This window comes from Cherax quadricarinatus, chromosome 23, assembly GCF_038502225.1.
Source record: "Cherax quadricarinatus isolate ZL_2023a chromosome 23, ASM3850222v1, whole genome shotgun sequence".
Taxonomy (NCBI): Eukaryota; Metazoa; Arthropoda; class Malacostraca; order Decapoda; family Parastacidae; genus Cherax; species Cherax quadricarinatus.
This window is the reverse complement of record NC_091314.1, coordinates 17,434,656-17,461,511: the sequence shown is the minus strand read 5'-3', so window position 1 is coordinate 17,461,511 and position 26,856 is coordinate 17,434,656. Positions and strand designations below refer to the sequence as shown.

At 43.0% G+C, this 26,856-nt stretch overlaps 1 protein-coding gene across 1 annotated transcript in view; it reads left to right on the top strand.

Moving 5' to 3' along the window:
- Positions 1-365: 365 nt before the first annotated feature.
- Positions 366-26,856, top strand: part of LOC128685570 (mitogen-activated protein kinase kinase kinase 4-like) — a 272,746-nt gene continuing 246,255 nt past the window's right edge. Inside the window, exons 1-5 of the mRNA XM_070087989.1 lie at positions 366-572; positions 25,214-25,326; positions 25,456-25,488; positions 26,011-26,192; positions 26,641-26,730. Of these exons, the coding sequence (XP_069944090.1) occupies positions 25,479-25,488; positions 26,011-26,192; positions 26,641-26,730 (282 nt within the window). The 5' untranslated portion in view covers positions 366-572; positions 25,214-25,326; positions 25,456-25,478. The remainder of the gene's footprint in view (positions 573-25,213; positions 25,327-25,455; positions 25,489-26,010; positions 26,193-26,640; positions 26,731-26,856) is intronic.

The window sequence follows — 26,856 nt, the reverse complement described above, 5'->3', positions numbered from 1 at the left end:
AACCCACACCAGTTGACTAACACCCAGGTGACTATTTTACTGATGAGTGAACTGGTGTAAGGAAACATGCCCAGTGTTTCAACCCTCACCAGGAATCATACCTAGACCCTCACTATGTGAAGTGAGACCTTTTGCCACTAGGCCACAGGCCACCTTGAAACTTGTAAGAAGATTAGTGACCCTTGAACTGAATTAACACCCTGTATTTTTATGTACTGCTGTATTTTTACAGTATTTTCTTATTTCTGATTTTAGGGAACATTTCATTAAATGATGATGATATTTTATTTCAGCATGATACTTTTTTTTCATAGCTTCCATTATGCAGTATACTGTGCCTACCATATCAAATACTAATTGTTTTCTCTGATTTCTATAACATTATTGTTAAAATTTCACAGAAGCAGTGGTACCAGCGATGAATTGGTTGCACCAGAAGATGGTGAGAGACTTGAGAGCTTTGAGTCCTTCTCACAGGAAGAGGAGGAACTGGCACATTACTTAAAAGAATTTGGAAAAACTCCTCCACGCACTGCAAGGCAAAGACGGCAGAAGGAAAGGGATGCGTATTGGTAAGCATTATATTTTATTGTAAAAAATTTAAAACATTATCTGGTATTACTGGAACACAGGCATCTTAGGAGGGAGAATAACATGGTCCTTTTGGCTTATAGACTGCAAGCATCATATGCCTGATAAGGCAGTAACCAGCCAAACCTGGTCTCAGGCTGGGAGAAAAGTTTTGTAATGTGTCTTCTGTGTTTGACTCTGCAGTACTTTATACAGCCAACAGTGAAGCAGCAGTACTGTACTGCTAGATGTGCCATGGTCTTGTTCTGTCAAAAGGTTTGCATATTTACCCATGCCATGGTGCATTTCACATTTTTTAGTGCGCTGAAAATTCCCATACGTTGGGAATTTTCAGCGCGCTCTCAAGAAAAAATTGATAAATTATGGAAATTGAGTTATTCATATAGAAAAATAGCTTAACTCTTTGGCAACACAGTGGTACAAGAATCGATGTTCTACGACGTTTCTACAAGAAATTATAGTCATTTATATCAGGTATGGTGACGGTGATGTAGGTAGCGTGTCTGCTCTCAGCCCATGTATTTTTTGGAATTTTTTCCTTGTTTTTTATCGCTTTTTCTTTGCATTATTCTTTCTAATATAATAATTGATTATTTGGCATCATATAAGAGTAGGTGGAGCTTATCAGTAGAGTGCCAGCCAATCGGGAGCCATCTGGGAACACTCGGCAGTACTCCCCCTGCAGAGAGTGCCAGGTGAAATCACTTCATTATTATGCTTATATCAGCTTATTTATCAACTATACAGCTTATTTATCTATCAGAATTGATCTAATATGATATAATAAACACTGTAAATAACAAACAAACATGTTATATACAGTGGACCCCCGCATAGCGACTTTAATCCGTGCAAGAGGGCTCATTGTTATGCGAAATGATCGGTATGCGAATGAATTTTCCCCATAAGAAATAATGGAAATCAAATTAATCCGTGCAAGACACCCAAAAGTATGAAAAAAAAAAAATTTACCACATGAAATGTTAATTTTAATACACACAAACTGAAAAAGGCATGCACAATTACATGACACTTTTATTGAAGATCTGGTGATGATTGATGGGATGGGAGGAGGGGAGAGAGAGTGTTTGTGTTTAGAAGGGGAATCCCCTTCCATTAAGACTTGAGGTGTCGAGTCCTTTTCTGGGGTTACTTCCCTTCTTCTTTTAATGCCACTAGGACCAGCTTCAGAGTCACTGGACTTCTTTCGCACAACATATCTGTCCATAGTGGCCTGTACCTCTCGTTCTTTTATGACTTCCCTAAAGTGTTTCACAACATTGTCAGTGTACAGGTTGCCAACACGGCTTGCAATAGCTGTGTGAGGGTGATTTTCATCCATGAAGGTTTGCACTTCAAGCCACTTTGCACAGATTTCCTTAATCTTTGTAGTAGGCAACTTCTTCAGTTTCTCTCTCCCCTCTGAACAAGTTTCCTCAGGTCTGGCCTCTTGCTGTTGAAGTTGATCTATCAGCTCATCAGTGGTTAGTTCTTCATTGTCCTCCTCCACCAACTCTTCCACATCATCCCCACTAACCTTCAACCCTAAGGACTTTCCCAATGCCACAATGGATTCCTCAACTGGCATAATCCTCTCAGGGTTAGCCTCAAACCCTTCAAAATCCCTTTTGTCTACACATTCTGGCCACAGTTTCTTCCAAGCAGAGTTCAAGGTCTTCTTAGTCACTCCCTCCCAAGCCTTACCTATAAGGTTTACACAATTGAGGATATTAAAGTGCTCTCTCCAAAACTCTCTTAGAGTCAGTTGAGTTTCTGAGGTCACTACAAAGCACCTTTCAAACAGAGCTTTTGTGTACAGTTTTTTGAAGTTTGCAATAACCTGCTGGTCCATGGGCTGCAGGAGAGGAGTGGTATTAGGAGGCAAAAACTTCACCTTAATGAATTTCATGTCCCCATAAAGTCGCTCTGCCACGTCTGTAGGATGACCAGGGGCATTGTCTAACACCAGGAGGCACTTAAGTTCTAATTTCTTTTCAGTTAGGTAATCTTTCACATTGGGGGCAAATGCATGGTGTAACCAGTCATAGAAAAAGTCCCTAGTGACCCATGCCTTACTGTTTGCCCTCCACAGCACACACAAATTCTCCTTGAGGACATTCTTTTGCCTGAACGGTCTGGGAGTTTCAGAGTGATACACTAATAAAGGCTTCACTTTGCAATCACCAGTAGCATTGGAACACATCAACAAAGTAAGCCTGTCTTTCATAGGCTTATGTCCTGGGAGTGCCTTTTCCTCCTCAGTAATGTAGGTCCTGCTTGGCATTTTCTTCCAAAACAGGCCTGTTTCATCATAATTAAACACTTGTTTAGGTTTCAGTCCTTCACTGTCTATGTACTCCTTGAATTCCTGCACATATTTTTCAGCTGCTTTGTGGTCCGAACTGGCAGCCTCACCATGCCTTATCACACTATGTATGCCACTACGCTTCTTAAATCTCTCAAACCAACCTTTGCTGGCCTTAAATTCACTCACATCATCACTAGTTGCAGGCATTTTTTTAACTAAATCCTCATGCAACTTCCTAGCCTTTTCGCTTATGATCGCTTGAGAAACGCTATCTCCTGCTAGCTGTTTTTCATTTATCCACACCATTAAGAGTCTCTCAACATCTTCCATCACTTGCGATCTCTGTTTTGAAAACACAGTTAAACCTTTGGCAAGAACAGCTTCCTTGATTGCCTTTCTGTTGCTCACAATAGTAGCGATGGTTGATAAGGGTTTCTTGTACAACCTGGCCAGGTCGGCGACACGCACTCCACTTTCATACTTATCAATGATCTCTTTCTTCATCTCTATTGTAATTCTCACCCTTATTGCTGTAGGGTTGGCACTAGAAGCTTTCTTGGGGCCCATGGTCACTTATTTGGCAGATAAAATCACCAAAAACACTGTAATAATACGAAATGTTCCGATTGTATGTTTGGATGTTACCGCGGAGGCAGGCTGGTAAACAATGCCACCAGCGGCACATGTGAGGCTGGCTAAGGGCGCACATTGGATGCTTCTCGGACGAAGAGCGGTGAGCGGGTTTTTGAGCGGTATGCGAGGCAAAATTTTTGCGATAAAAGCGAGCGGTATGCGGATTGTACGTTATGTGATGGCGACGGTATGCGGGGGTCCACTGTACTCTAGACTGAATAAAATAGGCCATAATATGGCGAGAGTCCACCAGCAATATTTCGATATAAATGAGTTACTCCTCGTCTCCATGTTGTATTGTTTGGTCTGTGAGTGATAGAAAACGGTGTTTTGAAGAGGATAACTGCACTAGAACACCAGTTTACTAAGAAATACACCGAAACAAACGTGATTTTCGCGAAAAAATTTTTTTTTTTGAGACGGCGGGCCGGCCAGCGTTCTAGGCCTATATATCGAAAGTAACTTATTCACTTATTTCGCTTTACTTCACCATTATTAATGATTGTATTGAAATGATTTTTACAGACAATATAAAACAAAGTGTGTTTGACTATTTAAAATTATATTTTTTGGAATATCTCAAATATTTTTGATTTTGTGGGGGGTAAAAGGCTGATATTTTGGTGAATGCCAAAAATTCTGTCAAATGTATTTTTTTTTTTACCATGATAATAAGATATATTAGATGAAATGTCGTGCTAGATGTATTCTAACAGTTGGGATTGTTGGAAGTGCCATTCGTATTGCCAATTTGTCAGAAATGCTGCCATATATCAAAATTCTGTTAATATTTTTTTTTCTCTGTTGTTTGTTGGCCAATCATACTGAAACTTTGTCACATTCTTCTACACATGCACCACTAAAAGTACACCAAAAATAAAAGAAATCGGTTGAAAAATAAAAAAGTTGGCCGAGATTTGGGGGGTCCCCCCAAACGCAGATCTACTTTTGCTTGCGTAGCGCTCCGAATGTAGATCTACTTTTTTTTATATGATTTCAGATGGAGAAAATCAAGGTCGGAGTGCTATGCATGTAAATGTAGATCTGTGTTTGGACAGTTTAACCCTTTGACTGTCGCAACCCCAAATCCTGAGGTATCTCCTGGTGTTGCAAAATATTTGAAAAAAAAAAAAAAAAAAAAATTGTGAAATGATAGAGAATCTTTTCCCGATGGTAATGACACCAAAAGTACGAAATTTGATGGAAAACTTATGGAATTATGCTCTTGCGAAATTAGTGACCTTGGCGATTTCGCCCACTTTGAGCCCTATTTACGGCTAATTCCATTGTTCCAGTCGACCAAACTCATAGCTATTTCTTTAGAACTCCATTTGTTCTATCGATTGAGTACAAGAAACTGCCCATTTATCGATTTCAACTACCCAATAAAGTGGTCAGAATTTGGCAATTTGGCCAATTTCACGCAAATTAAAAAATATACCAATTTCAAAATAGTCCAGAATGAACAATGCAGACATTACTGGCTCTAAAATAGCATTTTCTTTGTTCATCAGTCATGTCTCCAGGCCCCTCTGATATTACTCTTGCTTTCTGTTTTGAATTTTTATTCTAACAAAAATAGAAGATTTACTGTTACGCATACTACTGCAATATTGTAATAATTGTATAAATAATGTCAACCCATTCATGACTACATATAGAATGGCTAGTTGGATATTTATTGGACAATGACATCATTTGTTTACTCTTGAACGTCGGCAAAATCAAACATTTCCCCTACTTTGAGCTCCATTTCAAGGTCCTTTTCATAGTAAAACCAAACAAAATTACCTCCATTTCTATAATATGCTCTCCATTCTGTCAAATGTGACTACGAAAACGAGAGTACAACCATAAAAACTATACGTTTTAATCCAAAAACACGGTCAGAGTTTTTTTTCTCATTATGCACTGCTTGCTGCAGGATTTTTTTTATACTGCGCACATTGACCACACAGACCCATTCTCTCACACGTGGGCCAACCAGCTTTCTCCCACTTGATTTGAATCCGCTAGAATTTTTGAGTTTATATACGTCAAACACATTGGCTTGTAAGAAGTGTATATATATACGGTACAACTGAAACAGTCAAAGGGTTAAGGGTTAACTGTTTAACCCTTAAATGGTCCAAACGTATATATACGTTCTCTTGCGCAGCGCCCCGAATATTTTGAAAAAAAAAAAAAGATCATTTACTTGTAAAGAAAAAAAGAGCACATTTTTTTAAGTGTTTTAGAATAAAAAAAATTAGGGTCAGGACTTACTGAGATATGAGGCTGAGAAATTGGCGCTGGATGCTCATGTGACAGCAACATCCAGTCCTGCCACTTGCAGAAGTGTTGCCGATATACCTTTTTTTCTATTTTTCATATTTTATATAATTTTTAATGTTCAGGTAATTACAATTTATAGTAGTTATTGTCATTTCATAACCAATCTTTGTTCTGACACTAGTATTAAGTACTGAAATTGTACTCAAATTGTCACAAACACTGATAGGTGGAGGAGGAGGAGGAGGAGAAGGAGGAGGGGAGAAGGAGGAGGGGAGAAGGAGGAGGGGAGAAGGAGGAGGGGAGAAGGAAGAGGAGGAGAAGGAGGAGGAGGAGAAGAAGGAGGAGGAGGAGAAGGAGGATGAGGAGAAGGAGGAGGGGGAGGAGGAGGAGGAGGAGAAGGAAGAGGAGGAGAAGGAGGAGGATGAGGAGAAGGAAGAGGAGGAGAAGGAGGAGGACGAGGAGAAGGAGGAGGAGGAGAAGAAGGAGGAGGAGGAGAAGGAGGAGGAGGAGGAGGAGGAGGAGGAGAAGGAGGAGGAGGAGAAGGAGAAGGAGGAGGAGGAGGAGGAGAAGGAGGAGGCAGAGGAGGAGGAGAAGGAGGAGGAGGAGAAGAGAAGGAGGAGGAGGAGAAGGAGGAGGAGGAGAAGAAGGAGGAGGAGCAGCAGCAGCAGCAGGAGGAGGAGGAGAAGCAGGAGGAGGAGGAGAAGCAGGAGAAGGAGGAGGAGGAGAAGGAGGAGAAGCAGGAGGAGGAGGAGGAAGAGAAGGAGAAGGAGGAAGAGGAGAAGGAGGAAGAGGAGGAGAAGGAGAAGCAGGAGGAGGAGGAAGAGGAGGAGAAGGAGGAAGAGAAGGAGGAGGAGGAAGAGAAGGAGGAGGAGGAGAAAGAGGAGGAGGAGGAGAAGGAGGAGGAGGAGAAGGAGGATGAGGAGAAGGAGGAGGAGGAGGAGCAGAAGGAGGAGGAGGAGGAGGAGAAAAGAGAAGGAGCAGGAGAAGGAGGAGGAGGAGAAGAAGGAGAAGGAAGAGGAGGAGAAGGAGGAGCAGCAGGAGGAGGAGGAGGAGGAGGAGAAGGAGGAGAAGCAGGAGAAGGAGGAGGAGAAGCAGGAGGAGGAGCAGGAGAAGGAGGAGGAGAAGGAGGAGGAAAAGGAGGAGGAGAAGAAGGAGGAGCAGCAGGAGGAGCAGCAGGAGGAGGAGCAGCAGCAGGAGGAGGAGGAGAAGGAGAAGGAGGAGGAGGAGAAAAGGAGGAGGAGGAGGAGGAGGAGCAGCAGCAGCAGGAGAAGTAGCAGGAGAAGGAGGAGGAGAAGCAGAAGGAGGAGGAGAAGCAGGAGAAGGAGGAGGAGAAGCAGGAGGAGGAGGAGAAGGAGCAGGAGAAGGAGGAGGAGGAAGAGGAGGAGAAGGAGAAGGAAAAACAGGATGAGGAGGAGGAGAAGGAGGAAGATGAAGAGGAGGAGAAGGAGGAGGAGGAGAATGAGGAGGAGGAGAAGGAGGAGGAGAAGCAGGAGGAGGAGCAGGAGAAGGAGGAGGAGGAGAAGGAGGAGGAAAAGGAGGAGGAGGAGGAGGAGAAGAAGAAGGAGCAGCAGCAGGAGGAGCAGCAGCAGGAGGAGGAGGAGAAGGAGAAGGAGGAGGAGAAGAGAAGGAGGAGGAGGAGGAGCAGCAGCAGCAGGAGAAGCAGGAGAAGTAGCAGGAGAAGGAGGAGGAGAAGCAGAAGGAGGAGGAGAAGCAGGAGAAGGAGGAGGAGAAGCAGGAGGAGGAGGAGAAGGAGCAGGAGAAGGAGGAGGAGGAAGAGGAGGAGAAGGAGAAGGAAAAACAGGAGGAGGAGGAGGAGAAGGAGGAAGATGAAGAGGAGGAGAAGGAGGAGGAGGAGGAGAATGAGGAGGAGGAGAAGGAGGAGGAGAAGCAGCAGGAGGAGGAGCAGGAGAAGGAGGAGGAGGAGGAGAAGAAGGAGGAGCAGCAGGAGGAGCAGCAGGAGGAGGAGCAGCAGCAGGAGGAGGAGGAGAAGGAGAAGGAGGAGGAGAAGAGGAGGAGGAGAAGGAGAAGGAGGAGGAGAAGAGAAGGAGGAGGAGGAGGAGCAGCAGCAGCAGGAGAAGTAGCAGGAGAAGGAGGAGGAGAAGCAGAAGGAGGAGGAGAAGCAGGAGAAGGAGGAGGAGGAGGAGAAGGAGCAGGAGAAGGAGGAGGAGAAGGAGAAGGAAAAACAGGAGGAGGAGAAGGAGGAAGATGAAGAGGAGGAGAAGGAGGAGGAGGAGGAGGAGAATGAGGAGGAGGAGAAGGAGGAGGAGAAGCAGGAGGAGGAGCAGGAGAAGGAGGAGGAGGAGAAGGAGGAGGAAAAGGAGGAGGAGGAGGAGGAGAAGAAGAAGGAGGAGCAGCAGGAGGAGCAGCAGGAGGAGGAGCAGCAGCAGGAGGAGGAGGAGAAGGAGAAGGAGGAGGAGAAGAGAAGGAGGAGGAGGAGGAGCAGCAGCAGCAGGAGAAGCAGGAGAAGTAGCAGGAGAAGGAGGAGGAGAAGCAGAAGGAGGAGGAGAAGCAGGAGAAGGAGGAGGAGAAGCAGGAGGAGGAGGAGAAGGAGCAGGAGAAGGAGGAGGAGGAAGAGGAGGAGAAGGAGAAGGAAAAACAGGAGGAGGAGGAGGAGAAGGAGGAAGATGAAGAGGAGGAGAAGGAGGAGGAGGAGGAGAATGAGGAGGAGGAGAAGGAGAATGAGAAGGAGGAGAAGGAGGAGGAGGAGAATGAGAAGGAGGAGGAGGAGGAGAAAAAAAGAGGAGGAGAAGCAGGAGGAGAAGGAGGAGATGAAGGAGGAGGAGAAAGAAGGAAGAGGACGAGGAGGAGGAGAAGCAGGAGGAGGAGGAGGAGAACCAGGAGGAGGAGGAGGAGAAGCAGGAGGAGGAGGAGGAGGAGGAGAAGGAGGAAGAGGAGGAGAAGGAGAAGCAGGAGGAGGAGGAAGAGGAGGAGAAGGAGAAGCAGGAGGAGGAAGAGGAGGAGAAGGAGGAAGAGAAGGAGGAGGAGGAAGAGGAGGAGAAAGAGGAGGCAGAGGAGGAGGAGAAGGAGGAGGAGGAGAAGGAGGATGAGGAGAAGGAGGGGGAGGAGGAGCAGAAGGAGGAGCAGAAGGAGGAGGAGGAGAAAAGAGAAGGAGGAGAAGCAGGAGGAGGAGAAGAAGGAGAAGGAAGAGGAGGAGAAGGAGGAGCAGCAGGAGGAGGAGGAGAAGGAGGAGGAGGAGGAGAAGCAGGAGAAGGAGGAGGAGAAGCAGGAGGAGGAGCAGGAGAAGGAGGAGGAAAAGGAGGAGGAGGAGGAGGAGGAGAAGGAGGAGCAGCAGGAGGAGGAGCAGCAGCAGGAGGAGAAGGAGAAGGAGGAGGAGAAGAGAAGGAGGAGGAGGAGGAGCAGCAGCAGCAGGAGGAGGAGGAGAAGCAGGAGAAGTAGCAGGAGAAGGAGGAGGAGAAGCAGGAGAAGGAGGAGGAGAAGCAGGAGGAGGAGAAGGAGGAGGAGAAGCAGAAGGAGGAGAAGGAGAAGGAAAAACAGGAGGAGAAGGAGGAAGATGAAGAGGAGGAGGAGAATGAGGAGGAGGAGGAGAAGGAGGAGGAGGAGGAGAATGAGAAGGAGGAGGAGGAGGAGGAGGAGAAAAAAAGAAGGAGGAGAAGCAGGAGAAGCAGGAGGAGGAGGAGAAGGAGAAGGAGGAGGAGAAAGAAGGAAGAGGACGAGGAGGAGGAGAAGCAGGAGGAGGAGGAGGAGAACCAGGAGGAGGAGGAGGAGAACCAGGAGGAGGAGGAGGAGAAGCAGGAGGAGGAGGAGAAGGAGGAGGAGGAGGAAAAGGTGGAGAAGGAGGAGGAGGAGAAGAAGGAGGAGCAGGAGGAGGAGCAGCAGCAGCAGGAGAAGGAGGAGGAGGAGGAGGAGAAGGAGGAGGAGAAGCAGAAGGAGGAGGAGGAGAAGCAGAAGGATGAGGAGAAGCAGGAGGAGGAGGAGGAGCAGGAGAAGGAGGAGAAGCAGGAAGAGGAGGAGCAGGAGGAGGAGGAGGAAGAGGAGGAGAACTAGAAGCAGGAGGAGGAGGAGGAGAAGGAGGAGGAGGAGAAGGAGAAGAAGGAGGAAGAGGAGGAGAAGGAGGAGATTAAGGAGGAGGAGGAGGAGATGAAGGAGGAGGAGAAGGAGGAGATGAAGGAGGAGAAGGAGGAGGAGAAGGAAGAGGAGGAGGAGGAGAAGCAGGAGAAGGAGGAGAAGCAGGAGGAGGAGGAGGAGGAGGAGGAGAAGGAGGAGAAGCAGGAGGAGGAGGAGAAGCAGGAGGAGGAGAAGCAGGAGGAGGAGGAGGAGAAGAAGGAGAAAGAGATGAAGAAGGAGGAGGAGGAGGAAGAGGAGGAGGAATAGGAGGAGGAAGAGGAAGAGGAGGAGGAGGAAGAAGAAGAAGAAGACATAATAATAATAATAATAATAATAATAATAATAATAATAATAATAATAATAATACATAATAATAATAATACACATCCTTAGACAAGGATGTGTGATGTCACCGTGGTTGTTTAATATATTTATAGATGGGGTTGTAAGAGAAGTAAATGCGATGGTCTTGGCAAGAGGCGTGGAGTTAAAATATAAAGAATCACCCACAAAGTGGGAGTTGTCACAGTTGCTCTTTGCTGATGACACTGTACTCTTGGGAGATTCTGAAGAGAAGTTGCAGAGATTGGTGGATGAATTTGGTAGGGTTTGCAAAAGAAGAAAATTAAAAGTGAATACAGGAAAGAGTAAGGTTATGAGGATAACAAAAAGATTAGGTGATGAAAGATTGGATATCAGATTGGGGGGAGAGAGTATGGAGGAGGTGAATGTATTCAGATATTTGGGAGTGGACGTGTCAGCGGATGGGTCTATGAATGATGAGGTGAATCATAGAATTGATGAGGGGAAAAGGGTGAGCGGTGCACTTAGGAGTCTGTGGAGACAAAGAACTTTGTCCTTGGAGGCAAAGAGGGGAATGTATGAGAGTATAGTTTTACCAACGCTCTTATATGGGTGTGAAGCATGGGTGATGAATGCTGCAGCGAGGAGAAGGCTGGAGGCAGTGGAGATGTCATATCTGAGGGCAATGTGTGGTGTGAATATAATGCAGAGAATTCGTAGTTTGGAAGTTAGGAGGAGGTGCGGGATTACCAAAACTGTTGCCCAGAGGGCTGAGGAAGGGTTGTTGAGGTGGTTCGGACGTGTAGGGAGAATGGAGCGAAACAGAGTGACTTCAAGAGTGTATCAGTCTGTAGTGGAAGGAAGGCGGGGTAGGGGTAGGCCTAGGGAAGGTTGGAGGGAGGGGGTAAAGGAAGTTTTGTGTGCGAGGGGCTTGGACTTCCAGCAGGCATGCGTGAGCGTGTTTGATAGGAGTAAATGGAGACAAATGGTTTTTAATACTTGACGTGCTGTTGGAGTGTGAGCAAAGTAACATTTATGAAGGGGTTCAGGGAAACCGGCAGGCCGGACTTGAGTCCTGGAGATGGGAAGTACAGTGCCTGCACTCTGAAGGAGGGGTGTTAATGTTGCAGTTTAAAAACTGTAGTGTAAAGCACCCTTCTGGCAAGACAGTGATGGAGTGAATGATGGTGAAAGTTTTTCTTTTTCGGGCCACCCTGCCTTGGTGGGAATCGGCCAGTGTGATGATAAAAAAAAAATAATAATACATAATAATAATAATACATAATAATAATAATAATAATAATAATAATAGGTAATAATAAGTTCCCTCGAAGCATGAAAAACAAACTTCTTGTCATTTCATAACAATTCTTTGTTCTGACACTAGTATTAGGTACTGAAATTGTACTCCAATTTTCACAAACACACTGACAGGTGGGCATTTACACCTGCCTTAGCCATTTACTATTGTCTTGGAATATATACAAAGTATTTATATGTCCCATTAATGTTTTGGATATGTGGAAGTATATAATAACAAGGAGGAGAAAGAGAAGGAGAAGGAGGAGGAGGAGGAGGAGAAGAAGAAGAAAAATACATAATAATAATAATAGGTAATAATAAGTTCCCTTGAAGCATGAAAAACAAAGTCCACTCCTGACAGTGACATGATAAGATGAGATAACATCTGATAAGAGCTGACGTTTTGATGAGCATATGCGAGGGTACAGTGATAACACTTGATTAGAAAAGATTAGAGGTGACATTTGTTGAGCATCTGCCCTTGCTTTGTTTTCACTGGCACACAAGCATGTCTGTCTGTCTATTTGTCTGTCAAGCTCTGTCTATCTGTCTAGCTCTCTGTCTCAGAGAGAGCCACAAGACTGCGTCATCACATTTACTTACATCTTCAAGCAGAGTATAGCGCTTTGTCTGGATTTTTTGGGTTATCCTAGGTAATTTACACTATGTATACTTGTATTTATGTGTACCTGTGAGACAGAGATAGACAGAGACAGATTCAAAGAGATAGACAGATAGACAAAGACAGATAGAGACACACACATAGAGATAGACAGAGAGAGACAGAGACAGAGAAAGATAGATATACAGAGATAGACAGATAGACAGAGATCGACAGACCCTAAACTTAGGGTTAACCCTTTCAGGGTTGGTGACGTACTAGTACAGCTTGCACGTTCAGGGTTGGTGCGTACTAGTATGCATAAATTCTAGCGCCTTCAAATGTAGGGAGAGAAATCTGGTGGGTGTACATATGAAAGAATGGGTCTATGTGGTCAGTGTGTGCAGTATAAAAAAAATCCTGCAGCACATAGTGCATAATGAGAAAAAGAAACTCCGACCGTGTTTTTGTTTTAAAACTGATTTTGCACTATATTTTCGTATGCTATTTATGGTTGTATTCTAGTTTTCCTGGTCTCGTTTTATAGAATGGAAGACATATTATGGAAATTGAGATGATTTTGATTGGTTTCACAATGAAAAGTACCTTGAAATTGAGCTCAAAGTAGCAGAAATGTTCGATTTTTGCCAAAGTTCAAAAGTAAATAAATCAAGCCATGTGTCCAAAACATATCAACTGATGAGTCTAATATTCTTTCACAAGTGCGTTGGTATTATTTATACCATTTCTACACTAATGCAGTAGTCTGCATAACAGTAAATCTTCTATTTTTTGTGAGAATAAAAATTCAAAGTGGAAAGCAAAAGAAATGTAACAGAGGCCTGGGGACGTGACTATTGAACAGAGGAAATGTTATTTTAGTGTCAGGAATGTCTGTCTTGTTTATTCTGGACCCTATTTGGAAATTGGCATCTTTTGAAATTTTTGTGAAATTGGCAAAATTGCCAATTTCTGACCACTTTATTGGATATTTGAAATTGGTAAATGGGTGGTTTCTTGTACTCATTTGATAGAAAAAAATGGAGTTCTAGTGAAATAGTTATGATTTTTGTCGACTGGTACATTGGAATTGTCCAAAAATAGGGCTCAAAGTGGGTGAAATCACCGATGTGTAAACATCGTTGAGACTGTTAACTTCGCGAGAGCATAATTCCATAAGTTTTCCATCAAATTTCATACTTTTGGTGTCATTATGATTGGGAAAAGATTCTCTTATCATTTCATAAGAATTTTTTTTTTTTTTTTTTTTTTTTTTTTAAATTTCCAACCCTGAGAATAAGTTTAGGAAAGGGCCTGCCAGCCCTGAAAGGGTTAACATCACTTTCTTCTTAAAAGAGGAGTGTTAATATGACATTACATCAGTGAATCCTTGGTGTTTGCTGCACTGTTTGCTCTATCTGGCGCTCAGTTTAACTGGTGCTCCCACAAGGTACTAAGTGGTCCCAGATTTTTTTAATATGGTGCACACTGAGTGTTAAGACCCATTCTATGCTGACCAGGCATCTCAGGGCAATTGTGCCAAATTTGGAGTCAGGAAAATTAAAACATATATATATATACCTTTGGGGTGCTACGGCTACGCATAAGGACATACAATGGACCCTCGCCTAACGATATTAATCTGTTCCTGAGAGCTCATCATTAGCTGAAATCATTAGCCAAATTAATTTTCCAATTAAGAAACAATGGAAATTGAATTAATCCGTTCCAGACAGCCAAAAGTATTAAAAAAAATTTTTTTCGTGAAATATACATTTCCCTACAAAGAAAACAATGAGACATGCACAATAACTACATAAATAAATGTTAAAATTACAATTACCTTTATTGAAGAGTATTGATGAGTGATGAGACACTGTTTTTCTTGAACACTCTGGGATTTTCAAAGTGATACATGAGTAAAGGCTTCACTTTGCAATCCCCACTAGCATTACAACAAAACATGAGAGTTAGCCTGTCTTTCATAGGCTTGTGTCCTGGGAGTGCCTTTTCCTCCTGAGTAATGTAGGTCCTGTTTGGCATTTTCTTCCAGAACAGGCCTGTTTCTTCACAATTGAACACTTGTTGGGGTTGGAATTTTTCAGCTTCACCATGCCTTATCACACTGTGTATGCCACTTCAATTCTTAAATCTCTCAAACCAACCTTTGCTGGCCTTAAATTCACCAATATGAGCACTAGTTCCAGGCATTTTTTCCTGTTCACCTGGGTGTTAGTCGACTGTTGTGGGTCGCATCCTGGGAGACAAGATTAAGGACCCCAATGGAAATAAGTTAGACAGTCCTCGATGATGCACTGGCTTTCTTTGGTTATCCTGGGTGGCTAACCATCTGGGGCTAATTGTTTCTTGGTAATTGTTTCCCGTTAAGCCACGCCAATAATAGTCTCTCCACATCTTCGAGTAGTACAGCTGATGGTGGTGGAGCAACAACTGATGGTGGTGCAGCAGCAGAAACAGCTGACTGTGGTGCAGCAACAGCTGACTGTGGTGCAGCAACAGCTGACTGTGGTGCTGCAACAGCTGACTGTGGTGCTGCAACAGCTGACTCTGATGCAGCAACAGCTGATGGTGGTGTAGCAGCAGCTGACCGTGGTTCAGCAACAGCTGACTGTGGTGCAGCAGCAGCTGACGGTAGTGCAGCAGGAGCTGACCATGGTGCAGCAACAGCTGACCATGGTGCAGCAACAGCTGACCGTGGTGCAGCAACAGCTGACCATGGTACGATAGTATGTATTTCTCACCCTTTTTACATATGATCGCTTAAGAGATGGTATCTCCTGCTATCTGTTTTTCGTTTATCAACACCAATAACAGTCTCTCAACATCTTCGAGTACTTGCGATCTCTGTTTCGAAAACAAACTTGCACCTTTTGCAAGAACAGCTTCCTTGATTGCTGTTTTGTTTGCCACAATAGTAGCGATGGTTGATTGGGGTTTGGTATACAACCTGGCCAGCTCCAAGACATGCACTCCACTGTCGTACTTAACAATGATCTCTTTCTTCATTTCCATAGTAATTTTCACCCTTTTTACCACAGGGTTGGCACTAGAAGCTTTCTTGGGCCCCGTGGTGACTTACTTTGCAGCTATGATCACTAAAAACACTGTGATAATATGAAATGTACCGAATGTGTGCGTGGCTGTGACTGCACTGGCTGACTTGTAAACTCTGGTACCCACGGGGCAGCTGAGGCGTGCTCAGGCCACAAGTGGGATGCGTCCCGGAGGAATCACGTGAGGTGAGGCAAAATTTTTGCGTTAAAATGTATCGTATGGCGGATTTAACGTAATACGATGCCATCATAAGGCAGGGGTCCACTGTGTATATACACGTTGGACCGTTTAGGTGTTAGGTACAGGTTTTTCTGCTTCATCCTCATCCTGTCATCTAAATGGGAATTAAGTTTCTCCAACATTTCTTTATTTTTGTTCTTTGTCATCATCTAACAGTTCATTTGTTTTTTTTCTGTACATCTTCAATTTTCCGGACCTAAGTTATTGCTGAGAGAGAAACCTGTGAAGTTATTCGCTACAATAGGCCATAATTTTCCCTAGCCATCGTTTAGTGTTGGATGGGCTCTTCATCTTATAACACTTTAACTTTAATTTGTGTGAAATTGGCAAAATTACTAAATTCTGACCACTTTATTGGATAGTTGAAATCGGTAAATGGGTGATTTCTTGCACTCATTCGATAGAAAAAAATGGAGTTCTAGCGAAATATTCATGTTTTTTTGTCGACTAGTACAGTGGAATTGGCCGAAAATGGGGCTCAAAGTGGGCAAAATTGCCGATGCGTAAACATCGCCAAGACCGCTAACTTCGCGAGAGCATAATTCCATAAGTTTTCCATCAAATTTCATACTTTTGGTGTCATTATGATTGGGAAAAGATTCTATCTTTTCATGAGATTTTTTTTTTTTAAATTTGGCCGACCCTGAGAACGAGTCTCGGAGAGGGCCTGTCGACCCTCAAAGGGTTAATGGGTGTTAGTGCATTAGCAATGCTAAATTTAAATCAGAACTCTGATATTCTAGTTTTGAACTGTAATCCACTTTTGCGATGAGTTTGTGCATGGCCCTGCATTTGTAGTGGCACTGAAAAGTCTTAATCACTCCTTAATCCAATGAATGTTGTATTTGGCAGTAAAAACAACCTAAACACATGGTTTTGGAAACTCCAAGATTTTAGGATTGCTATGGGAATTATGAAGAGTGAGGTGAACCTTGAGTGGAAAGTTCTATTACATATTAACTGCATCAATAAAATAATGTCTGAACTAATCAGTGGATAAGGCCTCACTCTTCCATGCTACCTTATTAGATAATCAAATACTGTATTAGGCAATATGCTTTTGGTTTTACATTTTAAAGCATGAGAATTCTGTGAGCAATAAATTATAGACTTGCACTTAACCCTTTTACTGTCCAGACCCCCAAAATTAAGTGCTCACAGTGTCTGGTTTAAAAAAAATCTCCTGGAAATGTAAAAAATCTTTTTCAGAAGGTCATGACACCAAAAAGATGAAATTTGATGGTCTGGGCACAATTTGTGCATTGGCAGTTTTGTAGACAGCCTTTACTGTCTGCACAGACAGTCTTTGCTGTCTGCCAGCTTAGTTCATATTTTGCAGCACTAAGGTGCTGCCCTCTAGCCAGCCCAAAGTCAGTGGGACGCTGGTCCCACACACTCTCACTCACTCAGTGGCCCAGCAGCAGTCAAGAAGGCCTACTAGCTCTCTCCCTCGTGGCCATGGCCCTACCGGACCATGGGCACAACACACAAGCCTGTGTACCCACCGTGGATCAGCAAACCATGTGGCTCACGAAGCCCTGTGGATCAACAAGCCACGTGGATCAGCATGCCACGTAGATCACAACACCACATGGATCCCGATGCCATGTGAGGTGTGGACAAAGCCACGTGGACCTACGAGCCACATGAGTTGCCAGATGTCCCAGACCTCATGCTGTGGTCTGCTGCCCACATCACATTGACGTCACCGATGCTGCTGCCCAGCTTCATGACTGTCACAATGTCTGCCTGATGTCACCTCGAGACGTCTTCTGACGTCACAGTGCTGCTGACATCACCTCGCGACATCACGCCTGACATCACATGATGTCACATTGAGTGTTCTAGTAATTATGTCAGTATTGTCGAGAAGATTGAGAGAAGATATATGTTGTGTAAATTAATTCCTCTCAGTCAGTGTTCTCACATGTTCGTGTATAGCTTAGTGTCAATTTTGTGCACAGAAAAGCATCATTTGCTAGTTAAGCCATGTTGTACCGCATGTACCGCGTGTGTGTGTGTAAAGTTTTCCGTGTGTCCAGTGTGGTCTGCGGCCAGACCCCTGAGTAGCACCGCTGTGTTAGTCACCCGGTGTGACCAGTGCGTTTGACAGCTGATATTAGTCAGCCTGAGCCCTGAGCCCCTTTGTACAGAAAGCTCTTACGCTCGTCGCTCATACATGTTCTGCAGAATCGTACCTGCTATGATTCCCATCGAGATTTGTTTCACTTCACCTCCAAACCTTCAGGGTGCAGTTATATGTAGAGAAACAAGTCTGGGGACACTTAGACTAACCTCTGCTATAACTCCAACTGTCGAGAGAATGACACTTGTCAAGCCACAGTTTAAGCCCTGTCGGCAGGCGCTGTGTCAGCCTTGTGTCACAAGCTTCAGTGAGCAGCCTGTACAAAGAAGATGTCACTTTGACTGCTAGCTCGCTCACTGCAGTCTGGTGTATGATGTTATGACTCCCAGATGTTTCGCCCAGTTGTCTCTGCCACGACTCGCTCCACGACTCACTCCACGCTCGCCGGCAGTGACAGCCCAATGACAGTACCAGTCGAGAAGTGTCCTCCTGAGTCGCTTGCCAGAAGTCCTGCCCAGTTGCCGAGTTTTGTCGGCGCCTCACTCGAGGGCACCTGCATGTCGTGCCCCAGGTTGAGTGAAAAACTGCAGTGACTCCTACGATGACTGCTTCACCGTTCTAGAGGAGACCGTACCCTGTTACGTCACAGCTCAGCCGCAGCGATGTCTCCTGTGTTGCAGTATCTGTCCAGACGCAGGAAGGCGTGCAGTGATGCCCTTTGACGCTCACTGCCTTTGACTATGATGTTTAGCACACCACATGTTTTTTTCTTCCCTCCCTGTAGGAAGTTTTTTTTCCATGTCCATATGTATATGTTTTTATTTTGTGTTCTGTGCCCTGTTCCTACGAGAGAGAGACCAAGTTTTTTTTACCACCAGTATTGTCGCGTCGGGATGATGCGAGGTAGGTGGCCAAGCGTATGTAGACAGCCTGTACTGTCTGCACAGACAGTCTATGCTGTCTGCCAGCTTAGTTCATATTTTGCGGCACTAAGGTGCTGCCCTCTAGCCAGCCCAAAGTCAGTGGGACGCTGGTCACACGCTCTCACTCACTCAACGGCCCAGCAGCAGTCAAGAAGGCCTACTAGCTCTCTCCCTTGTGGGTATGGCCCTACTGAGCCATATGCACAACACACAAACCTGTGTACCCACCACTACTTTGCAAATAAAAGAAAGAAGCCTCTGAAGATGTTTATCCTTGAACCCCGCTCTGCAAGAGCCACCAAACAAACTCATTAAACAGTTTTGCCAAATTTGAGCTCTATTTTAAGCCAATTCCACTGCTTAACTTGACTAAATTCTTAGCTATTTTACTCGTATGCATTCCATTCTATTGATTGAGCACATTTAACTGCCCATTCAACTATCAGAACTATGCTATAAAGTGCATAGAAGTCAGTAATTTGGCCGATTTTATGCAAAATTAAAAAAAAAATGAATTTAAAAACAGTGTTTAAAATACACAATGGAACTTTTAAGTTCTAAAACAACATTTCCTCTCTTCATTAATCATGTCCTCCCAGGCCTCACGCTGCTCCTTGCTTGTGCTCTGTCCGATCACATAGTTGCTCTACGCTCAAGAAGCCTCCCTTTGACCCCGCCAGGGTGGGGAATTTATATTCTACAAACGTCGCATCCTTTTCACAGTGCTGTTGCATTGTGTGAAAATCAAGCCTGTGAATGGTGCAATTAGTGACCCCTCGAAGCTAGCTTTAGCTACTGCCGTTAGGATCTGCCTGCAGGTCAAATTTACGGCAATCCACTCTCTGAAGGACTCCTTCATTGTCGTCTGCACAAATGACATGGAAGCATTAAAACTAATGGATGACTTTTCAATCAGGACCCTACAAACACAACAATTCACTATATCCCCGTCTCCATTCTTGAAGTCGAAATGTTCGGTCTTTGTGAAAAGACTGAACAGTATCGTCACCTCTCTCTCTACTGAAGCACTGAAGACATCTGTTGAGGAACAAAACACCTGGGCCTCGGTAGACAGCATCTCCAAGATCCCTAACGCCTCATCTATGCTAAAGATTACATTCTCAGATATCTCCATGGCTGCCCAAGCTCTCTCTGACGGTCTGGCCATCTCATATTACCACATTCACCCAAGTCATATAGAACAAGAACGTTTCACATACATCTCCCACTGCTGGACCTGCTATTCCTATAATCACACCACCAAGGACTGCCCCATCAAGGATAAGAAGTTTTGTTCAAAATGTGGGAATGATGGACACGATTTCAGATCCTGCACTATTACTACAGCACCAACATGTCTTAACTGCATGGGTAATCATCATACCCTTGCAGCTAAGTGCCCACTCAGGAAAGAAATCATATTGAAGAAAACTAAAGTTCTGAAGAACACCTCTAATTCACCGACATATGCTGCAATAACCAAACCACAAACTGACACTACCAAGACTACACGCCAATCTACAGGCACCATCGCACAGCAACTCCCTCTCTCCACTCCCCGACGGTGCTCCCTCCAAGTTGCTGTACTGCATGGTGTATGCACACCTTGCAAACGCAGCAAACCCCGGCACTTTCAACACCACTATTAATGAACTATTCCGTCTGAACAACATACCTGCCTTCAATTTTCCGAACTCCACACCTTCAGCAGACATCCTCAAGATCCTTCCCAACGCCCTGAACTTTACTGCACCTGCAGACCTGTCTCCTGCCCGAGCAACTGCTCCTGTAATTTCTATAACCACTTCACCGCTGACAAAGTTGATCATGCTGCCTCAACCACCGCCTCCCACCTCTCCACTGCTCCTGTCGACCCTCAGTCACCTGCTACCACCATTGTAGATTCACCCAATGAATCCATTCCAGAAGAGGAAGATAGTGACAACTCCAGTACACCCTCATGGGAGAACCTTACCTTCTACACTTCTTCAAATACTGACACCATGACCTGTACTGAACTCTACAAAAGCCTCTGTGCTGGAACAGTTAAGTATGCCTGTGAATCACCGCTTCATTTCACACTCACCCAAGTTCTTGAGTTCATCAAGCCTCTATGTTACACCTTCAATAACAAGGCTAAATTATACCACCTATCTAGGAGCAGCTTCAAAAAGTTTGAAAATGGCTCCATTGCTAACCTGCCTCCTCAGTTACTCTTATAACTCCCATATGTTGATGAAGATAGGGAAGCTGTGATTTCGTGTATAGGGCAAGGAGGAATAACATCTTGTAGGAGTGAGGAAGAGCCAGTTGTGAGTGTGGGGGAAGTTCGTGAGGCAGTAGGTAAAATGAAAGGGGGTAAGGCAGCCGGGATTGATGGGATAAAGATAGAAATGTTAAAAGCAGGTGGGGATATAGTTTTGGAGTGGTTGGTGCAATTATTTAATAAATGTATGGAAGAGGGTAAGGTACCTAGGGATTGGCAGAGAGCATGCATAGTTCCTTTGTATAAAGGCAAAGGGGACAAAAGAGAGTGCAAAAATTATAGGGGGATAAGTCTGTTGAGTGTACCTGGTAAAGTGTATGGTAGAGTTATAATTGAAAGAATTAAGAGTAAGACGGAGAATAGGATAGCAGATGAACAAGGAGGCTTTAGGAAAGGTAGGGGGTGTGTGGACCAGGTGTTTACAGTGAAACATATAAGTGAACAGTATTTAGATAAGGCTAAAGAGGTCTTTGTGGCATTTATGGATTTGGAAAAGGCGTATGACAGGGTGGATAGGGGGGCAATGTGGCAGATGTTGCAAGTGTATGGTGTAGGAGGTAGGTTACTGAAAGCAGTGAAGAGTTTTTACGAGGATAGTGAGGCTCAAGTTAGAGTATGTAGGAAAGAGGGAAATTTTTTCCCAGTAAAAGTAGGCCTTAGACAAGGATGTGTGATGTCACCGTGGTTGTTTAATATATTTATAGATGGGGTTGTAAGAGAAGTAAATGCGAGGGTCTTGGCAAGAGGCGTGGAGTTAAAAGATAAAGAATCACACACAAAGTGGGAGTTGTCACAGCTGCTCTTTGCTGATGACACTGTGCTCTTGGGAGATTCTGAAGAGAAGTTGCAGAGATTGGTGGATGAATTTGGTAGGGTGTGCAAAAGAAGAAAATTAAAGGTGAATACAGGAAAGAGTAAGGTTATGAGGATAACAAAAAGATTAGGTGATGAAAGATTGAATATCAGATTGGAGGGAGAGAGTATGGAGGAGGTGAACGTATTCAGATATTTGGGAGTGGACGTGTCAGCGGATGGGTCTATGAAAGATGAGGTGAATCATAGAATTGATGAGGGAAAAAGAGTGAGTGGTGCACTTAGGAGTCTGTGGAGACAAAGAACTTTGTCCTTGGAGGCAAAGAGGGGAATGTATGAGAGTATAGTTTTACCAACGCTCTTATATGGGTGTGAAGCGTGGGTGATGAATGTTGCAGCGAGGAGAAGGCTGGAGGCAGTGGAGATGTCGTGTCTGAGGGCAATGTGTGGTGTGAATATAATGCAGAGAATTCGTAGTTTGGAAGTTAGGAGGAGGTGCGGGATTACCAAAACTGTTGTCCAGAGGGCTGAGGAAGGGTTGTTGAGGTGGTTCGGACATGTAGAGAGAATGGAGCGAAACAGAATGACTTCAAGAGTGTATCAGTCTGTAGTGGAAGGAAGGCGGGGTAGGGGTCGGCCTAGGAAGGGTTGGGGAGAGGGGGTAAAGGAGGTTTTGTGTGCGAGGGGCTTCGACTTCCAGCAGGCATGCGTGAGCGTGTTTGATAGGAGTGAATGGAGACAAATGGTTTTTAATACTTGACGTGCTGTTGGAGTGTGAGCAAAGTAACATTTATGAAGGGATTCAGGGAAACCGGCAGGCCGGACTTGAGTCCTGGAGATGGGAAGTACAGTGCCTGCACTCTGAAGGAGGGGTGTTAATGTTGCAGTTTAAAAACTGTAGTATAAAGCACCCTTCTGGCAAGACAGTGATGGAGTGAATGATGGTGAAAGTTTTTCTTTTTCGGGCCACCCTGCCTTGGTGGGAATCGGCCAGTGTGATAATAACAAAAAAAAAATGTGTTCTACCCTCTGATGTGACCTAACCTGCTGCCAGCTACTCAAGATTCAAGACTTCAGCTACCACAAGTTCGATGCAACAGTCCCTGCTATTCCTGTTCTTAAGTCTGCCCCACGATTGCCTTAGCTGCTGGGTTAAGCCCTGGCTCTCCAGAGCTATTCTTCGTCTGTCCCGTATTCCCCGCTCATCCCATTGGGATCTTACCTGAACTTGTTCGTTCATTCGTTCTCCCAGGCCTTTTCTGCATTACACTTGCCTTCCATTCTGAATTCATCATCACACAAAAAATCCAAGATTTACCCTATTTCTCAGATAATAAAACATAACCACGAATGATTGATCGTGATTTACAGTGTCCCAATAATTGAATCAGACCTAGTAAAAACCCATAAAACAGACCAGGAGGTGTAGAGGAAGCCTTACCCTTTCTCAGGAAAATCGGAATATCAAAATGTCTGCTACTTTGAGGCCGATTTCAAACAAGCTACTCCCAGTCCTGAAACCAACCAAGATTATCTCTGTTTAAGTAGTGTCTTCCATTCTATCAAATGATACCAAGAAGCAGCAGATAAAACAAAAATCACCTTAGAAAACAACTCAAATTCACTATTTTAAACCAAAGATGAGGTCAGAGTTTTACTTTTCCCATCATCCACTGAGTGAGGCAGGATTTTTTTTGTAATGTGCACACATGCTGCACAGACCCATTCTCTCATATCTAGTCCAAAATTTACTGCTCGCAGCTTATTTGAGTGAGCTGAGCTCATTACATAGATCTACGTGATGGACCTTGGTGTCAGTAATGTAGATCAATGTAATGGGCAGTGAAAGGGTAAAGTTATGATGAACTAAAACAGTCCTGAATTAATTCTGAACCATGTTCAAAATTAATCATCAAAATTAACCAATCTGAAGTAAAGAAAAAGAATGAGAGCAAGTTCCTAGGTCTGTTCATAGATAAATTAAAACGTAATGCTCAAATCCAGCTCATTAAAAAAAAGAACAAAATTTGGTATTATGTCCCTCAGTCTATATATAGTTACACTACTCTTCCTCTCTTGTTTACCCTTACCTCACCTAAAGTAATTTAATTATATTTTAAATTGTTGTTGTCATTTCTTCCTTGCTTTGTAATTATCTTGCATGATAGGCTCATTTTTACATTATTTTTACATTATTTTTATTTTTACATTATTTTTACATTATTTTTACATTATTTTTACATCATTTTTACAGCTTGAATCAGTAAATGCTCAGTTTTCACTAAAATTTGTAATACAGTGGTACCTCGGGTTACGAACTTAATTCGTTCCAGAAGGTTGTTCAAGTGCTGATACTGAATGAATTTGTTCCCATAAAGAATAATGTAAATTGGATTAATCCATTTCAGACCTCCAAAAATACACTCACAAAAGCATTTACAAAAATATGCCTACATGATTATTCAAGTTGGGAGCTGTTCGTGTGCCGAGGTAATTTTATATTTTAGTGTGCTGTCATTTATATACTATATCGTCCAAAATATTTTATATTTTTATTCTGTTAGTATTAGGCCTAGCTTTGATTGCCTGAGATTCTGTGCATAACTGAGCTTTTCCTTGTAAGCTATAGCATATGTTGTTAACCTACTACATATTATAACTGATCTTTCTTACTGGGAAATGTATATCTTAGATGTGACAGGAATTTATATTTACAACTTAATGTTTGATGCAGTACACTGGTTAAGCCTAGGTTAAGTTATCAAAGAACAAGGCATTTATTTTTTTTCAGCTATTTTGTTAAATAATTTATATATTTTTGAGGACAGTATGAGATAGAATAATTCACAGAAATTACTCTTTCATTTTGAAATCTGATTTTATAGCATGAAGTAATTAATTTTTTTTTTCAACAAACCGGCCATATCCCACCAAGGCAGGGTGGCCCAAAAAGAAAAACGAAAGTTTCTCTTTTTAAATTTAGTAATTTATACAGGAGATGGGGTTTCTAGCCCCTTGCTCTCAGCATTTCAGTTGCCTCTTACAACATGCATGGCTTATGGAGGAAGAATTCTGTTCCATTTCCCCATGGAGATAAGAGGAAATAAACAGGAACAAGAACTAGAAAGAATATAAAAGAAAACCCAGAGGGGTGTGTATATATATGCTTGTACATGTATGTGTAGTGTGACCTAAGTGTAAGTAGAAGTAGCAAGACATACCTGTAATCTTGCATATTTATGAGACAGAAAAAGACACCAGCAATCCTACCATCATGTAAAACAATTACAGGCTTTTGTTTTACACTCGCTTGGCAGGATGGTAGTACCTCCCTGGGCGATTGCTGTCTACCAACCTACTACCATTAATTATAATTTTTATAAATATATTAGTAGGCAGGCAGGCAGGCCTTCCTGTTATTCCATTATTTCTCAAACTTTTGTTTAAAACTGTATATTTCTTATCTTTTCAGTGGTTACTATATTTCATCTGTCACCAACAAACAAATATTGTAGAATTATGTCTGTTGTAGTTGTTTCACCATAGAAGGAAGGAAATGTGTAATAGTGTCATGTATGGTGAAAGTTGGTCTGTGTGGTGTCTGTAGTCACCACAACTTTTGAAACCACTCAACATCTTTCTTCCCTTTCATCCCCAATTTGTGGGTTAGTTATGATTCATCACGGTGTAATTTTCTTCATGAACTTTTAAAAAATATTATTTTTTTTTATAGTTTACAAGCCAAAGAAGCAGCCAAGACAATAAAGGCTACTTTGAAGCGTCGTAACACTGCTGAGCGATTTCTGTCTCTTCCTGGCTACTCAGATCATTGTGTATCTGAAGCTGGTGAGTGTTGTGTATTACCTCTCAAAATTGTTTTGAAACTTAAATAAATTTTCTCATTAAAGTGAGTTTATCAGTACATTCAATATGATATAAGGCCATACAGTATGTATTTGGATTCTTCCGTTGCAGTTACTCAGAGAGGATCACTTAGTATGTGCAGCTGTAAGTGACAGTGTGATGTATCTTGTATTGTAGTTTGATTTTATCATACATCTAGTTAATTTTTTGTTTCATAAGTATTTACAGCAATATAAAATTAAATATATAGCAGGGTAGCCTCTAAGATGCAAGAATATAACCAAGATTACTAGTAAAAATTTGCATTTGCTAAATTATTTTTGTGCGTATTTAATAATGCTTTGCTTTTCATAAGATCTATAATGGTTAAGAAAGAAAGTTTGTTTATTGCTGAAGCTTTTGTTCATAAGCCAGTGGGAAATTACTTTTATGTTTTTTCTGTTTCCTTTGATAGTATTGAGCTAGAGGTTGTTTTTAAGTTGTTCTGTTAAGTTTTTAGGTATGGCTAATAGTATTTACAGAATTACGAATATAAGTTTAAGTACTGATATGCTATTAAGGAAGCTGTAATCATGCATGATAAGATCTTTAAATTTCATGGAGCATATTTATGTCATGAATAAGAATCTGTTCTTAAGTGGTCATACAGTACATGTCTCCTATCAGCCCCTGAGAAAACAAGGCAACAGTACCGAGAACGGAAACGATCAATGGACCGTGTGCGTTCTCAAGACCGAGAACATAAACAGTCAACTTTAGAAAATTTGTCCAACTTAATGAGCACCTCAACAACTGTAGATTCTGATGAACGATGTGAGAGTCTGCCACCACTGTCGCCAGCTGTTAAGGTATTATCCTTGCAATATTGGATATGTAGTAGGATTATTTCTCAAGAGATAGTATTGAAGCTTAAGAGTAATCTTAATGTGCTGTATGTCTGTATCAGTGCCATACCCACTTTCCCTCTACTACAGATTTATATACCCTCCAAGTCATACTGTTTGGATTTATTCTCTCTAAATGACCAAACTACCTCATCAAGCCCTCCTCAGCCCTCTGGGTAATACTTTTAGTAACTCCGCACCTCCTGATCTCCAAACTACATACCCATTAATTCATTTTTATTTTTTATCGGAGGTATATGAGGATGTCAGTTGTTTGGGTACAGGAAGGGCATTTATGATCAGGCTAGCATCTTGACTAAATAGCCTCATGGTGTAGTATCATTTTCTTTTCAATGATATTTTTATGCACCTTAATTTAGCAAGCTTACAAGGTTAAATAAAATTTTTATAGGAGACATCATGCCCAAATACTGTGGATAGCTGTCAAGTTGTTTCTGGTTGCGTGGTTGAGTATACTGTGGTGTCTACTCTTCATTTACAGGTAGTAGAGTGACTTGCCTCATTTGCCTATAAAATGCTATTGTTGGGGAAAAAAAGGCAATGTCCTTAAATGCACTGCGAGTTTTTTGCTTGAGCCATGTTTAGTTGACCCATATGGTGGTTGCCA